The 16,186-nt window shown below is 39.5% G+C and overlaps 2 protein-coding genes across 2 annotated transcripts in view; one reads left to right on the forward strand and one right to left on the reverse strand.

Moving 5' to 3' along the window:
- The first annotated feature begins 1,441 nt into the window (after positions 1-1,441).
- On the forward strand, positions 1,442-3,794 carry LOC101861054 (fucolectin-like). Its single transcript, XM_005102015.3, has one exon. It carries the CDS (start codon positions 2,517-2,519, stop codon positions 3,258-3,260), a length of 744 nt encoding a protein of 247 aa, XP_005102072.1. The 5' UTR covers positions 1,442-2,516; the 3' UTR covers positions 3,261-3,794.
- Positions 3,795-12,952: 9,158 nt separating this feature from the next.
- Positions 12,953-16,186, reverse strand: part of LOC101861296 (sterile alpha motif domain-containing protein 9) — a gene marked incomplete at its 5' end in the record, with an annotated part of 14,219 nt that continues 10,985 nt past the window's right edge. Inside the window, 1 exon segment of the mRNA XM_005102017.3 lies at positions 12,953-14,572. Coding sequence (XP_005102074.2) covers positions 14,486-14,572 — 87 coding nt within the window.

Genomic DNA, 16,186 nt, shown 5'->3' on the forward strand with positions numbered 1-16,186 from the left:
AAGGGTGCACCATTATGAAAGTGGAACGAACTCAGTTGCCTGAAAAGGGTGTCCCTCGGTAGTTTGAGCATGTGTGGCCTAAATAAGCTAAACCCCCCTCCCTTACCTTATTTAGGCCACACTGAGGCCCAAATAAGCTAAACCCCCCTCCCTTACCTTATTTAGGCCATATGTGGCCTAAATAAGCACTCCCTTGAAAGAATCCCAGGGAAGATCGAACAAAACAAAGGTACATGTATATGACTCTCAGAGTTTGTTTCTCTGATCCACATGAACTGCTTGCGAGTTTCTTTAAAAGTTGGAGTCTTTTTTTCGCCTTGTTCGTTTTGTTCTCCACTTGGTTTTTATGGTTAGACTATGGTCAAGTTTGACTCTTAGGCATGTTGGTTGTTCTTTTTGGGGGAGATTTTCGTTTCCTATCTTCAGCTCCTGATAAAATCCACAATCCACTCTCATATTATTTTCTATCGACGTATATTCCGTTTGTCATCATCTCACCATAAGTGAAAGATTGTACTTTTAGATGGATAGGCAGAACCTTGTTGATAATTTTGTTGGTTCTCACGACCATTATCTTCTGTTGGTTTTAAAAAAATTGATTGAGTAGGTGTTTTACGGCACTATCGACTCAATGTTGGTCATTTTTGTCTCCTATCAAATAGTAACCAATTAATGCATGTACACATTTGTCACTTAGACTTACATGGCGAATGAAGCACTGGATTTCCTCTCAATACACAGTATCTGGTAAAATAAAGGAGTACTCCAGGCAGAAGATATAAACCCGGATCCCTTTTAGGTTCAAACTTTCAACGAGTAGTCCTAAATATTGTACCGTACACCGGATCTTTTTAAAGTGCACTCTTTTTTTCGTGTTTTTGCCCATTTCATTTTTCGCGAACGTTTTGTATTCGCGATAACGGTTGTCCAAAGAGGTTGCCAAGTGTCATGTGTTCCAACGCAGTACCTCTTTCTGATTACGTGAACAACTTGAATTCGCGATTTTCTTTAAGAGGTGGTGGATACCTGAAGGCTATTTCTGCTATCACAAACCCTAGAGAGCCCGTATTTGCTGTGTATCATAAGGGATTTAAAATATAATGTTAAAAAAGTAAATATGATTCGGTTACTACGGCAGCCACATTAGATTTTGTTGACCTATTTTGATCCCGTTTTATTAACGTGTTTATCAATACATTAAATACACTTTTAATTTGGCATGGGTAGAAAAGGTACGGATGTAAAAATTGTCTTGAGAAATTTTGGGTATTTAGTGTTCATTTCATGGCACTTAAAAATCGGCTTATTGCCTAACTGTGAACACCCCGCCCCCCCCCCCCCCCCCTCCCCGAAAAATCAAACTTTCTGAGGTCATTTATCAAAATCAAAAGAAATACAAAATTCCTCAAGACAATTTTTAGAATTAAGTGTCATTAACATTCTGTGAAAGTTACATTCAAATCGAATAAGAAAAAGAGCAGAAAAAATGGGATGAAGTGTGGCAAGAATAACATTTTGAGAAAACGCCCGATGAAGGTCAGACAAGTTTTAAAACATATGTCGAACTAAAACGTGGCAACTACTTGATAATATTAACACAGAAGAGACAGAACGGAGGTTTCTTGCTAAAACTGAAGCATGATATAAGCGGTGGAAAACATGCTTTTTGACACAAAAAGTGGCAGTTACTTAGCTCTAAAATCCCTTCAAACACCACAGAAACGCTGACATACATTTTCGGACATTGTTCAGGAAATATCCGGAAGTTATAATAAGTGATAATCCCAGTTTTCATAATTTCACCAAAAAAACCCACCACTTTTAGGTGCCCCGCCACCCCTTAAAATTGCGAGTGCAAGTCGTGTGTGAAAAAAAACAACCAGGAACCGGTAGGCCCTACATGTACATGTACATTTTATACACAAAACACTATGTTCATACTTCCATGAGTTCGTGAACTTTGTCCAAAGCGAGTGGTTGGAGGGCGCCGCTGGTAGGTCCTACTTCTTAACTTTCCCTCTGTTGTAGATCTATTTGACTGTCGCTTATTCTTCCAATTTCCGAGCACTAAATATCCATTATTGTGTCGATGGGCTTCTTTTAACGCAAACGAAATTCACCATCAATGAAATAGGCCTATATTACTACATAAAATAGTTAGGGCATCCAAGAACATAATAATTGACTCATAAATTTGAATGCTGAGTAAAATTTCAAGACCAGCAGATGGAAATAAAAGTAAACGTGTTTTAACGCTTCCTATTCTATTATTTCAGGAACATTTTTTTTTCAAGAAACCACATGCAATCGTCTCATCGACTCTACCAGTTGACTGTCTTCGTTGGGAAAAGACAGCCAGGTTGCTCAAACTATTCTTGTGTCTGTGAATTGTAATCATTATGAAAAAAGAATAACGAGGACAGTCAATTTCAGCGAAAGTACATTTTAAATAATATTCAGCTTTACACACACAAAAATAAGTGCTCTATGTTGAGACTCAGGTTTATTTCAACAGGATGACCTGGAAACCAATCTGTTTTAATAAGGTGCATGTTACAGGGATTCTAGTTTTCTGTTTTCTCAGCTGCGTGTTATCTGTCAACAATCGGGTTAACGTAGCTTTAAACAAGCCTGCCGAACAGAGCGGATTGCTGGAAAATGCCAAGTTTCCTAATGGCTCGGCCTTCCGGGCGGTTGATGGGGATAAAGACCCCGAGTACAAACATGGATCTTGTGCCCATACAACACTGAAAGGAGCCCAAAAAGTGCCAGCCTGGTGGATGGTGGACCTACAAAAGCAGTTTCAGGTACACGCCATCAACATATCAAACAGAAACGTCTACTCCGAAAGAATGCAAAACTTTTCTGTGTACGTGAAAAGGGATAACCCTATGAGTGATTCGGAATTCCCGAAGGAAAGCCGTCTGGGGGAGCTGTGCTTGCACCGGCAGTTGGTGATTGCGGCTTCCACAACAGAATTACTGTCATGCAGTAGCCCCGTCACCGGCAGGTATGTCACAGTATACAAATTCGGCTTCGGACCACTGGTTATGTGCGAACTAGAGGTACTAGCGGAGGCTGCTGCAGAAGCTGGCGAAAACCGGCCAGCAGGTATGCACTATCTGAATATCAAAAGGAGAATGAAAAGTTTGCAATCACCCTTTATCTTCAAGTCCGGCTTGAGAAGTCTGCTCGATTGCGCAGCTACTTGTTCGAAAGAGAAAGAGCAGCGTGCATTTACTGGATTTACCATCTCGTAGTTCCGGGAAAAGACGGGTCAGTGTGAATGTGTTCTGGTGTCCAGTGATCCTGAGTTAATGAACGACTCGGAGTGGACAGTGGGATACTTCATGTGATATCTATATCTCTCTCTCTATATATAAGAACGATGTGTGTTCAGCAACATATCAGGACCGTACACTATTCTAACTTGGTGCCCCTGCTGTTAGAAAAAAAAAGTGCCTCGTGACTCGACGAACTCTCGATTCAGTCTGAATCTAACAGTAGTAGCCTACATTAATTTGTATCGGCTTATCTCCGATTCTTCTGTATTTATCGGTATTGCATCCTCGCGGTACATAAACAAATAAAAACACATAATGCAAAAAAAAACTCTTCTAGACTTCTGAAAAAAAAGAGACTCGAAGTTGTTTTCTATGAGAAAAGTTTACATGTTAAAAACTTAGTTTTGTCATCAACTCTTATTCATCTTTTCCATGTAGGTACAAATTGTGTGTGTGTGTGTATGTGTGTGAGAGAGTGTGTGTGTGCGTGTGTGTGTGTGTGTGTGTGTGTGTGTGTGTGTGTGTGTGTGTGTGTGTGTGAATGTGTGTGAACGAGTTTAAGAAACACACAGACATAGAGATATAATGAGAGAGATATAGTGAGAGTGAGTGAGAGAGAGAGAGAGAGAGAGAGAGGGGGGGGGGGGGGGGGGGGAAAAGGGCCCAAACCGTTTTGTTGGGGGGGGGGGGGGGGGCATGATTCACCAAAAAATGTTATGCAACAGTTGTAGTAGTAGTAGTAGTATAGGGTTTTACGGCGCTCGCAACTGCTAAGGTCATATGAGCGCGCGAAACACAAGTTGTTTACTCTCGCAAAAGTCCACTCCACGATTGGTTAACTAATTGACTTTAAAATGCTAAAATGTTAAAATATTTAAATTCAGTGTAAATATATTTGTGATTTAAAACAAATCTTTTAAGTAACAATACAATTTTTAAATAGTACGTTTTCATTTTACAATTTGCCACAAGGGCCAATGTCCTTCATAAAATTCAAAATTTTGCTGGGACCAACGACGGGATAAATATCTTGTAATTTCTTGCATTTATAATATTTCCTTCGGATCTCTCCAAAGTCTAGACATTCTATTAAGATGTGTCTAATGATAAAATCTGTGTCGCATCCGACACAGAACGGCTTCTCATCTCCCTGTAGGAGGTATTTGTGGGTCAGGGCCGTGTGTCCGATGCGCAATCGAGTAAAAAATGACTTCGTCTCTTCTGGAGAGGTCCGAAGGATTTCGCTGTTCTAGTTTGGGTTTTATTTCATATAGTTTATTATTTTTCTGGTTTTCCCAGCGGCTCTCCCACAGACTGAAGGTGTACTTTTTGACTTTATTTCTAAAGTCAGTCTATGGAAGAGTGTTTGTCGTTGATCCCAGCAGAAGGGATGAAGCTTTCTTCGCCAGGTCGTCTATCGTCTACCTGCTCGTTTCCTCGGATGCCCACATGGCTGGGTATCCATGCGAACATGATGTTTTTTCCTGTTTCGGATAGTGTATGAATTTTCTGTTGTAGCCTAACTATTTTTGGATGTAACAGTGTGTAGTTTGTGAGTGAGGTGATGCAAGACAGAGAGTCAGAAAGGAAGGAAAGATTTGTTAGGAGAATTTTCTACAGAGTCCAGTGCCATGTCAATGGCAGTGGCCTCCGCAGTGAAAATGGAGGCTTCAGGATGGAGTCTCCTCTGGTGTGTATTGTTGGGAGATAGGGCTGCGGCGCCCACTTCATTGTCTTTTTTGGAGCCGTCCGTGAAGATGAGCTCCGCACCGGGGTATTTATCTATTAATTTTTTGTATTCTGCTTTAAAAGTTTTGGTGTTTGTGCTTTCTTTGTTGTGCGTGGTCAGCTGTAAGTCTACTTTTGCCTTGATGAGGTACAACGGAGGGAGGTCGGGGAAAAGAATTTGTTGGATGTCTTGTTTGGAAAAGTGTAAGTTTTTGAGGTCCTCAAGGATTCTGAGGCCGAAGGGTTTGATGAGTTGTTCGTTGTTTTGGAATTTGTTTATGGTTTCTGGGTTTGTTTTAAAAATGCTGTTGTACGCTGGATTTTCCGGTGTTGAGCTCTGTTTAACTGTGTATTGTTGTGAGAGTTGTGTGCGTCTGAGTGAGAGTGGTGGTATGTTGGCCTCGGCCTGGAGAAGTGTACTGCAACCGTCTTTGACGGGGAGAACTTGAAACCGTTATTGTTTGCCCACGTTTCGAGCTTGTGCAGCTGCGTTTGCAGCTGCCTTTCCATAGATCTTAAATGAGGATTTTTCGAACGGCAGCATATCAAAAAGTCGCCAACGTATAACGAGCTGTCTATGCTGTTTTGGAGGCTTTTCTTTATGGAATTTATTTTAATTCCAAATAGGAGAGGAGTAAGGATGCTCCCCTGGGGGACTCCTTCCTCCTGTTGGTGGGGGTCTGAAAGGGAGGATCCGACACGAACCTGGAAGGAACGGTTCTTCAGGAAGTTGCCAATGAAGGCAGGGAGGTGACCGTGTTTGCCGAGAGCGTGCAGGTCTCTGAGAATGCCGTACTTTCAGGTTGTGTCGAAGGCTTTTTCTAGGTAAAAAAAAGATGGCGATTCTGTGGCCTCTTTCAGCGAACGTCTCGCGTATAAAGGTCTCCAGGCGGACCAGGTGATCCAGAGTGGATCGAGTTTTCCTGAATCCGCACTGGAGATCGCTCCACGAGCCCGTCGTTTCCAGAAACCACATGAGTCGCCTGTGGATCATTTTTTCAATTAGTTTGCAGAGACAGCTCGTTAGTGCTATTGGTCTGTAATTGGATGGGTGTGTGTGGTCCTTGTTTGGTTTGGGTATTGGAATGACAGTGGCGAGACGCCAAGACTCCGGAAAGGAGTGCGACCGCCACATGTTGTATATGTATAGTAGGAGTGTGAGTGTTTCTGAGGGTAAGTGTCTAACGATCTGGTTGTGGATGTCATCCGGTCCCGGGGCTGTATCGCCCAGGTCCGAGATGCACAATGTTAGTTCGTCTATTGTGAAGTCTGCGTTGTATGTTTCAGTTTCAGTGTTGTTTGAGTGGAAGTTTATGTGTTGTTTTTCTCTGTTAGTTTTGATGTTTTGAAAAGTGGTGTTGTAGTTAGCTTGGGATGAGTTTTTGGCGAGAGATGTAGCTATTGTGTTTGCGATGTCTACTTGTGTTACAGCTGTGGTTCCATCCGGCCTCTGGACGTGCCGAATGGTGTCTGTACGTCTACCTAAGAATTTTTTAGCAATTTTAAAAACTTGGTTGAGTGGTGTCTGGCTGTTGATTTTGGAGATGTATTTTTGGAATGATTGTCTTTTGCTCTCCCTGAGGCATCTACGTGCCACAGCTCGAGCCTTTAAATAATTGATCTTAAATTGTTTTCTATGGTGGTGTTGTTTACGGCTTTTCGATACGCTGCCTTCTTTTTCTTTACTGCGTCCTCACATTCCCAAGAGAACCAGATCTTGTTCCTTCGGGGTTTTGTTTTTGTTTTTGGTATGTGTTTGTGGCATATTTCTAAAAGCTTTTCGTGGAATTTATTGTAGTTGTGGTCGAAATTGGGATTAAGAATCTGGGAACATTGATTGGCAAACCCGTCCCAGTCTGCTTTTTTGCAACAGTTGTCTAACGCCTCAATCGACACTATTAAACTAATTTAGGAGGCGAGCAGCTTCGAGCCTGCTTGTCAGGCCACAGCAGATAGTAGTACAGTAAAGACTTAGTAGATAGACAGATGATTCCTGTCTGGCGTGTGGCACAAGTCCTGACGACCTGCAGCACGCACTGTATGAGTGTCCGCAGGGGGAAGCACATCGAGGCCCACTTATGGAGAACAATGCGAGACCGGGCCCGGAAGTGCTCTGGACGAGGCCACAAGAGGTTGCCGCTTACCTGTCTGCCTGCGGCAGACTGCCGCCCCCCTCCTAACGGAGGCCAGCCAGAAGAAAAAGAAGAAGATAATTGATTTGAAAAAACAAAAACAAAAACAAAACAAACCATGTGGGCATCTTCTGTATGTTAGATCTACTGCAAAGAGGTAAAAAAAAAATGCTTTACCACAGACGCCAGTACCGGCACATCTGAACAGAGAATCGACACAATATCGATCTTTTGGAACTGAAAAAAAGGAAGACACATGAAGGTAAAAAGAAGTAGGACTCCGTGGCACCCTCCACCCACCTGCGAACAGAGAGAACTTCATAGGGATTGTTGAGTTATTACAGTCAACTAGGCCACTACGCGTGAGTTGATGTGGTCAGGGAAGTGAAAAATAGATCAACTCGTCCGAAGTTCAACATTATAACCATTGGGAGCTGTGAAGAACAAAAGGTGCTGGGACCCGAGAAAATGTTCAATTTAATCGAAGGCCAACTAAAGTGGAGTTGACAGTAGATGTAGTAGGGTTGTACCTCCTGCTCGCATGCAGCCTTTCTATGAAGTGATTTTTGGAACAGGCGAAAATGTAAATCAGAGACACACAGAGTAAACACGAGATCATTCTCTACAAAAATCTATTTAAAAAAGCAGTGCAGTTTGAAAAATCTACAAAATCCGTGGAAACCATCGTTTCTGAATAAAAAACACCATAATGCATGTTATTATGCTAGATCTACAGCGAAGGCAGTTAGGTCAATAACTTAAGTTTGTTATTCTCATCGATCTTCTCCAAACCAGTTTTTGCTGGCTGTCATTTCAATGTCGGTTTAAGAGCATCATGATTAGTCCTGTCACCTCAGGCTCTGCTTTTTTGGTCCAGGTCCAAGTTCTCTTACGAATCCCCGGAAGGTGCTCCCAATGTGAAAGCCAGGGACAAGATAGACCAAAATGGTGAAATAGTATAGGTTTAACGCCTCTACCAACATACTTTAGATTATTTAAGAGGCAAGATAGACCAAAGTCTGCACACACAAAAATTGATGACTGAAAATAGGAATAACTAGCAATGACTTCATCTGCAATGAGTACAAAATCAAGACAAAGAAAAAGCAGTGACACTTATAAACATATCCATGTATATTATAATAATAATAACGACACACTTATAAACATATCCACGTATATTATAATAATAATAGAGACCAAGTGTCAACAAAAATTCCTATCATCTGGAACAGTAGTTTGTACCCAGTCTTATACATTTGAAATCCCGTAAGTGGAAAAGAGTTTTTACATGCAAAAAGTAACGATCTGAATCCCAAATTGAATTACTTTCTGTGTTTCTGACACTTGTTTCAAGAGATGGTAGTTTGCACGAAAAAAAAATTGTCTAAACATCATGACTGGGTTTTTTTTTGCATTTAAAATTTTGCTCTTGGCAATTTTTGTTCTTCTTTGAATCAATCTGAACCAGATTTTGACATCTTCTAAGGATGACACTGGTGAAGAAAACGGAATTCAGTTCTGAAAAAAGTGATGCATCAGAGTTTGGACCAAATGAGTGAAACATAAAATACACGCAGTACATGAAATTATTGCAAAATACATTCACATAGATCTAAGCTAAGTGGATAAGTGAGTTCAGACTCAAAAAAGTAATATTAAGCAAGTGTCGGGGACATAGGGTCTAGGTGGGTGGCCACTGGGGAGTGTCCTTGAGCAAGACATGACAACCCAAGATAAAAAAACACAAAAAAAACAGGATGCAGCACAGTGGCAACAAGAAATGGCATGTTTGTGAAATTGTTCAGTAGTGGTGTGATATTGTATTTTTATGTATGTATAAATGAATATATTTATGTATGTATGTATTTATAATTTTATGTATTTATGTTATATGTATGTTTGCCATTGTAACCCAAATTGCCCTACGGGAAGCAATAAAAATGTAATTTATTTATCTATTATTATTATTAATATATCAGTTTTTCACAAAAACGGTCATAAAAAATACAAATAATAGAAACTGGAATATAAAACACAAAGACTTACATAATCATACAAGAAAACAAAAAAGCCATTCTGCGGAAGTCAACTATCATAACTGAAGTGTTGAGCAGGACGCTGAACCCATTTGAAAGAAAATGGCACTCACTGGTATATTAGCTGCAAATGTGGTGGTATTGCCCCTGAAATGTGTCATTGTAATTGTTAAATAGACTGGCTGTTCCTTGCCCTGCCTGCCACGGCAAGTCTGAGCTGAGAAAGATACAATGTCCTAGCAGACAGAGAGAGATACTCAAAAAAGAAAAGTTACACTCAGGAAACAAACCTTATGTTTTCGTCATGCCATGAAAAAGTGTCTAAATCAACAAATGTTACTACAACAAACATGCTGGTATGGCCCCAATTAGCCCTTGATTTTTTGGACAGAAAAAAGGCACACATTTTTTCAAGTTAGACAAGACAGCAAAATACGAAAAACAAAACTTGTCAGAGAAAAAATTAAACATATAAAATACACTTATCAAAAACACCATTAGGCCTACATGCTAGACACAGTCCCAAATTTTCTGTAATAACCAAACGATAGAGTTGTATATTTATAACTTGTGACTGATCTATAAGGTCTTCATTACATCAATAAACTACTTATGAAAGCAGCTAGATAGGACAACAAATGAATAGAACATTCTCCAACACATTTCACATTTTAGATTAGCCCACATTTCTTCGTTTTAAGAAGTAAATGCATTAAATATTATGCAGAGTTTAAGAAAGTTCATAATTTCTCTCACCTCAGGGTTTTGCTACTGGCAATTATAGGAAGTAAGCTTATGAGACTTGTCAAACATATCATGTACGGTACACATTATATTCTAAAAGTTTAAAAAAGTCATGTTTCAGAAGAAATATATTTGTCTCTCTACCAACACACATACTATAATCTGTTAAAAGTAACAATTAACTTCATTCACATAAACATGTAATAATGCATTTATTGTCAATCCAAACAGAATTTAAGTACGGTACATAAAATCTAATTTACTATTATTATGTTCATGTATAGTTGAGCAATATTAAAGTTAAAGACATACAAAATAAACTCATTGTGGTCCTACAATGAAGTCCACTTAAAAAAACCCAAAACAAATGAAAATACTCATTATTCTTCTTAATAATTGCAGAGGTAACAACAAACATGTTAAAAATATAGCTAGATCCGCAGCTATCATCCAGCCCAACATATTCTATTCAACACACCTTACTGCTGTTCTGTCATGGCCAATAAGGGAAAACGACAGTACATGGTAAGTACATTGGTGAATACAACAAACGCACCAACCAAAAACATGCAAGCATGATAAATGTATTGCTCAGACTCAGAGAGAAGGCAAAAATGTACACAGATGACGCAACAAACAAGCTGTTACTTGTATTTCCATATATATTTATGCTTCCATGAAGTAAAATGAGAAAGTTACTTGCGCTATCATGTGTATCATTGCTTGATGCTTTTTTAAAAATCAAGCAGTTTGAACCTCCCCACGCTGCTCACAACAAAGAAAACCCTATAGTATATCAAGAGTAAATAAACGCAGTCAAAACCCCTCATCAAAGCATCCCTCTTGATACCCCCAGCACTGCTAACACTGTAACGACCAGCTTTCGTCAATGTATGAAAAGGAACGCCAATATAGATATATATATAGTATAAGTGCATTCATATCGCCATGCGCCATCAGCCAACTACCTGACTTGCATCATCCTTAAATCGACTAACGTACAATTGCCCTGCTATACTGCCTGCAATCAGATCATTAGAGGTACACGCTACAAATGCCCCAATCAGAAGCTGTGCAAAAATTGGCGTCGGTGAGGATAGGTCTGATTAACAAGACCACTAATTTTAGAGAATGTTCAAAGAATGCAAAAGACTAGATTGCCCAATCAGACATGGTATTGGAGACCAACTGGAAAAAGAAAATAAAGAAGACCAACTGGCACAATAAGGGATGAGGCAATCACCCAGGGCCTGGATTTGCCCAAATTGGAGGACGTTGGCAGGGCAAGCGAGCGTGGCGTTGACTCTTCTCCACCTCATGTACCTAAATGTACGAAGAGAGAGTAAGTAAGTAAGTAATTTCGGAGAGAGAGAGAGAGAGAGAGAGAGAGAGAGAGGGGGGGGGACATGGAATTGAGTGCAGGCCAATGACCTCTCCATTTAAAGCCAAAGGACAATAGCGTAAGACTAGGATGTGTCTATTGAATAGGTCACATAAGTGTTCAACAGCAGCTCTAGTCAGGCTGCAAACTAAAGTTGCCTGAGGGTAGTCTACCGTCTCATAAAGCATCACATCCAATACTGTCCCTATGTGTGTCAGGCGTCTACTCATCTACAGAAATTACACACTGTGTGACAGCTTCTTGGCATTTTGCTAAATTATTTTAAGGTCACAATGGTTACAGAAAGGGCTGTCCATCAGCCAAGTTGGCATCATGCTGGCCTATTGAGCCGATGGCTCTGGTTCGAATCCCAGGCTGGGCATTCTTGATCGCGGGTCATGTTGTGGAGTTTCAAGGCTCTCAAACAATTTGGCTCCGTCCTATCCTATTCATGACAGACGTTGAATTTGGAGGTCCTACCTTTTATTCAACCTAATAGTGTTGATAGATGTGTCAAATCTATACACTTAGACAGCAGACTATGGCAGAGAAAAAGAAGAAAACAACACCCCCCTCCTCCAATGTTAAAAACATCTTAATCTATTAAACGTGGCATTGGGGGAATTATTATGCATGTAAAATCTTGACCCAATTTTTGGACTCCTTTGATACACCATGGAATTCTTACCTAAGAAAACGAGGGGGACATATTCTTAAGTTTTGCAATTCTAAAAAATTACCTTTTTAAAAAAAGTATAGACATAATATTATCTCTAACTCTAAGTATATTGAGATCATGTGATACGACCTTCATCAAGCTTTTCCAGTAATAAAAGGACTTAAGTGAGGTTATTCTAAAATACTTGCTTTTTAAAAAGAGTAGGGAACATGAATCATACGACGTAGTATATTGACATAATGTTATGACACTTTAAGCCTTTCCAATAATAAAAGAAGCATGGGCTTCGTGAGGTAATTCTTAAAAATAGTTTGGTACCATATCTCTTTGTAAATGTGTGATCATCAGATTTCACAGGAGAACACACAATTGGATAGTTTATCAGGACAAAAAACATAAAAATCAGTCTTTTTCAGTGTTCTGCTATGTACAACTTTCATAGCTAAAATGTGCTACGGTCAAAATTGGGACAGCACTTTCATTGGGAGTCCGTATCGAGGGCCAGCAAGTGGCCATTGTGAAAATGAAGTTTATCCACTCAAAACGCAAAGAAAATCCGTTTTTGGTCTCTACTGTAGAATTTGAAAAACATGACTTACCATAGTTTACTTGGCGGCTCTCGGTACGATACCAGCATAACGTGGTTTTGATTATAACTGACAACTGGCTGTTTCTTTCAGGAAAAATAATATTGCACAAAACTTATTTGCTTGATTCTAGAGTTCCATATAATCATTGTTTTCACTTTAAAAATTACATCAGTAAAGATATTAAATTACGGCAAAACTTGTCAGCAGTTCAAAGTTCTTTTACTGTAACCATAAAAAAATGTTGACAAAATCAACTCATGTGCGTAAAAAAATTAGTTTGTTGTGAAGTAACAGATTTATCCAAAATTGAAAATTAAATCACACGGTAATATATCTCACAGGAGATTTTAGCTTGTCTTATATGGCAACAAGACATATTTTTTTGCAAAAATTATAAAGACTGGAAATTTAAAAATCTTAACCATAATCACTTATATGGCTGCAATGTTAAGAAGATGACCAGACCAACGTAATAGTGACAGTACTTCGTGGTAGTAAAACATTATCTCACTGGAGAGTCAGTAAAACAAGGTTAGTTATTGAAATATTAGAAACAGTCAAGTTAACATGCATACAAGTATCACAAAAGAGACATTTCACCACAGGGTTTCCTAGCCATCGTTTCAATCTTTTCACTAAACATAAATTAAATATCAAAGCAAAAAATTAAAAAAATATCCCCAAAAACAACCCCCTCCCCCCCCCCACACACACACACAAAAGAAGACATGAGCATTAATGTACAATTCACAAAAAAGAAATCAGTTCTAAGACAACAAAGATAAAAAAACAACCAATAGCAGGTACAAGCAATTTCAGAACAGAAACCTTGCCAAAAATGTCCATGGAAGCAAAACTTAGCACAAGGCAAAGACTGGCAAAGACAGGCAGAACCAAAATATAGGCCTACACTACAGCCCTTCTAATACAAACACCTCAGGGTCAAAGTATTTCTTCATGAAGCAAATTTCATGTTAAAGGAAATTGCAGGGCACAGAATTTAAAAAAAAAAGGAAAAACAAATACAGGGTTATGAAATCCTGTGGTAATTTTGTGTTAAACTGCTTCATCCAATCAGATTCTGCTTTCTTCATCAATAATTCCACCTAACCTCAACCCACTTCTTATATCATAAATTGAAATACTACACTCTTCCAATGCACTAAAAGGCAAACTTTTACCAAAAAAGATCAGGACACTTGAATGCTTACAACCTGAATTCATGGCACAAAAAGACAACTAAAACAAAATCTTTGCATCCTTTACATGACCAGAGGCTCCTGTAAACAGTCGAGGTACTGTTGAGGTAAATATCTAAAAGTGCATACATTCCAAATTACACACACAAAGCCAACAAACAAACACCTCCCTCATAATGACGAAGTAGAAGTTTGCTGCAATGAATACACAATATAGGCCTACCATCGGACTCCAAAGTCATTCCATAAAGAAATAGCAAAATATTTTGAGCACCCCTCGATTCATGGAGGAGGGAATTGAGTCAAATAGCTATCTATTTTACTATGCTTGCGATGACTCAAGGATTAACTTTTCCACACAACATTAAAGTTTCTAGCTCAAAGGAGAAAAAACCCAAAACATAAAGCTTAATAAGAAACATCCTGACACAGCAATCTTTGTGTACAAGTACAAAAGAAAAAGTGCACACCTATGATCAATTACAATGACATAAAATATCAAAGCACAAGGACCAAACATTAAAAAATAAAGTGTAGTTTGTACCCTGCATTCACACTGGGTAAAAGAAAATTTGTAGGAAAATACATTTCAGTAAATGAAAACTTGTAGGAAGTACTTGTATCCTCCACTTACATGGAGTAAATGAAAACTTGTTGGAAGTACTTGAAGTTTTCAATCTCCAATTTCTTGCTCCTATCAGTTCTCAGACTAGTCCTCCAGGCCAAGGACTTCCTGCATGTAAGAGCTCAGATCATGTTTCTGTTTATCTAGAGCTTCCTTCAGTCGACCCTGTGCCTGAAATTGTAATTGTAAGTGTTTAATGGCCCCAATGACATAATTAATTAGGATAATTTAGGAGAGAAGCTGCTTCAACATTGCTCTCTGGACCAAACCTTGCTGAGATGAGGACAATGTCCGAGTAGACAGACAAGGATATTCAATAAAAAAAATAATTTTTAAACTCCTGACATGGAAATCAAATTCATACCCGCAGGCAACTGTAAAGCACTTTTTCCACAAACAGACATAAGTGCAAAGCACTTACACCACAGACGCTAGTCAACACACCATGTTAGGCTCAATAAAAAGCACAGAACTGGAGAAAAAGAATAATCAGCACGCCACACAAGCACTTATCCCCCTGGTTTAATTATACTTATCCGACTTCCTCATCTCAGAGATACTTGATGTACTATTATTACAAAATCCTGGGCAAAAGGGAGTGAAAAACGAACAAACTGCAGGACCAAAAAAACCCACAAAAAACACATACATTCCTGTCATGTAATATAGAATGGAGGAAAGAATCACTATTAAAAACGACCCCCCCACACACCCATTTGTTTCATTTTAGTAAAGGTTTTACGCGCTCGCAACAGCATAATGTCATATGAACGCCAAGGGGTGGATGTCAACACAGAGAAGTCTTTACAAGGAATCGGGCTTACTCTGCTCACCTCTCTAGCTTCAACAGCACAAAGTCTGCTACTACTATCAAGGCACCCCGGAAATAGCGGGTCACAAGAGTGCGACAAACACAAGTAGAGGAAAAATGACGATAGTAAGGAAAGAAAAAGCAGCAGTTCCCTGTTGCAGTTCAGGCACAGTTATGAGCATGACATTGCTGAATCTGAATCAGTCCATTTACAATTCTACTGTGCATAAGAACAAGAAGTGTCCCCCCTTTGGGAATGGCCTAAAGACACTTCAGTCAGTGGCACCGACCCAGGGGGGATCACCCCCCTTGAATCTTTTCTCGAATAAAATAATCAACTGGGTTCCCTTCCATATGTACATTCAGCCATTTGAGTGTGGTACTGTATGATATGAGCTTATGGCCATTTTTAAGCACTGCAAGGCTATTTAACAGGCTGGACAGATAGGACTGGCTGTGAAGAATCTCTCAACTTCCCAGTACAAGCACAATGTGTCAGAGCATCACAACTCACAAAGAATTGTCTCCATTACAGCCCAGCACATGAGCTACTAGCATTACAATTGTAGATGAATTACGTACCCAGCCAAATAATTTAGATTACAGTAGTTTCCGCCTTAATGCACTCAAATGCACAATTTCATCATATTGACAGATTTTTTACCATATATAAAATAGATGTAAAAATGCCCAGTCATTTCTTCTAAACCCACATTTCAATCCATCAAACATGCCGACGATAGGTAAAGCTTGAGTAAAGGAAATTCTCGCTGCAACCTACACAGCTTGTAAAAGACAGTCTAGACAACCGGATATTTGGTGAGACTGCCCCTCACGCAGAGCAAAGAGAAGGATGGAGAGCATTATCCCACCTTCCGTTTCATGGACATATATAGGTTTAGGCAGGGGCGGTTTGTTAACTGGGCAAGACCGGCGGTGCCGGCCAGATTTTTGTCAACTGAACTGTTGACTAC

The sequence above is a fragment of the Aplysia californica genome, unplaced genomic scaffold (genome assembly GCF_000002075.1).
Source record: "Aplysia californica isolate F4 #8 unplaced genomic scaffold, AplCal3.0 scaffold00308, whole genome shotgun sequence".
NCBI classification, from domain to species: Eukaryota; Metazoa; Mollusca; class Gastropoda; order Aplysiida; family Aplysiidae; genus Aplysia; species Aplysia californica.

Coding starts and splice junctions, on each gene's coding strand:
- LOC101861054 (XM_005102015.3), top strand. CDS start 2,517: ATGACCTGGAAACCAATCTGTTTTAATAAGGTGCATGTTACAGGGATT.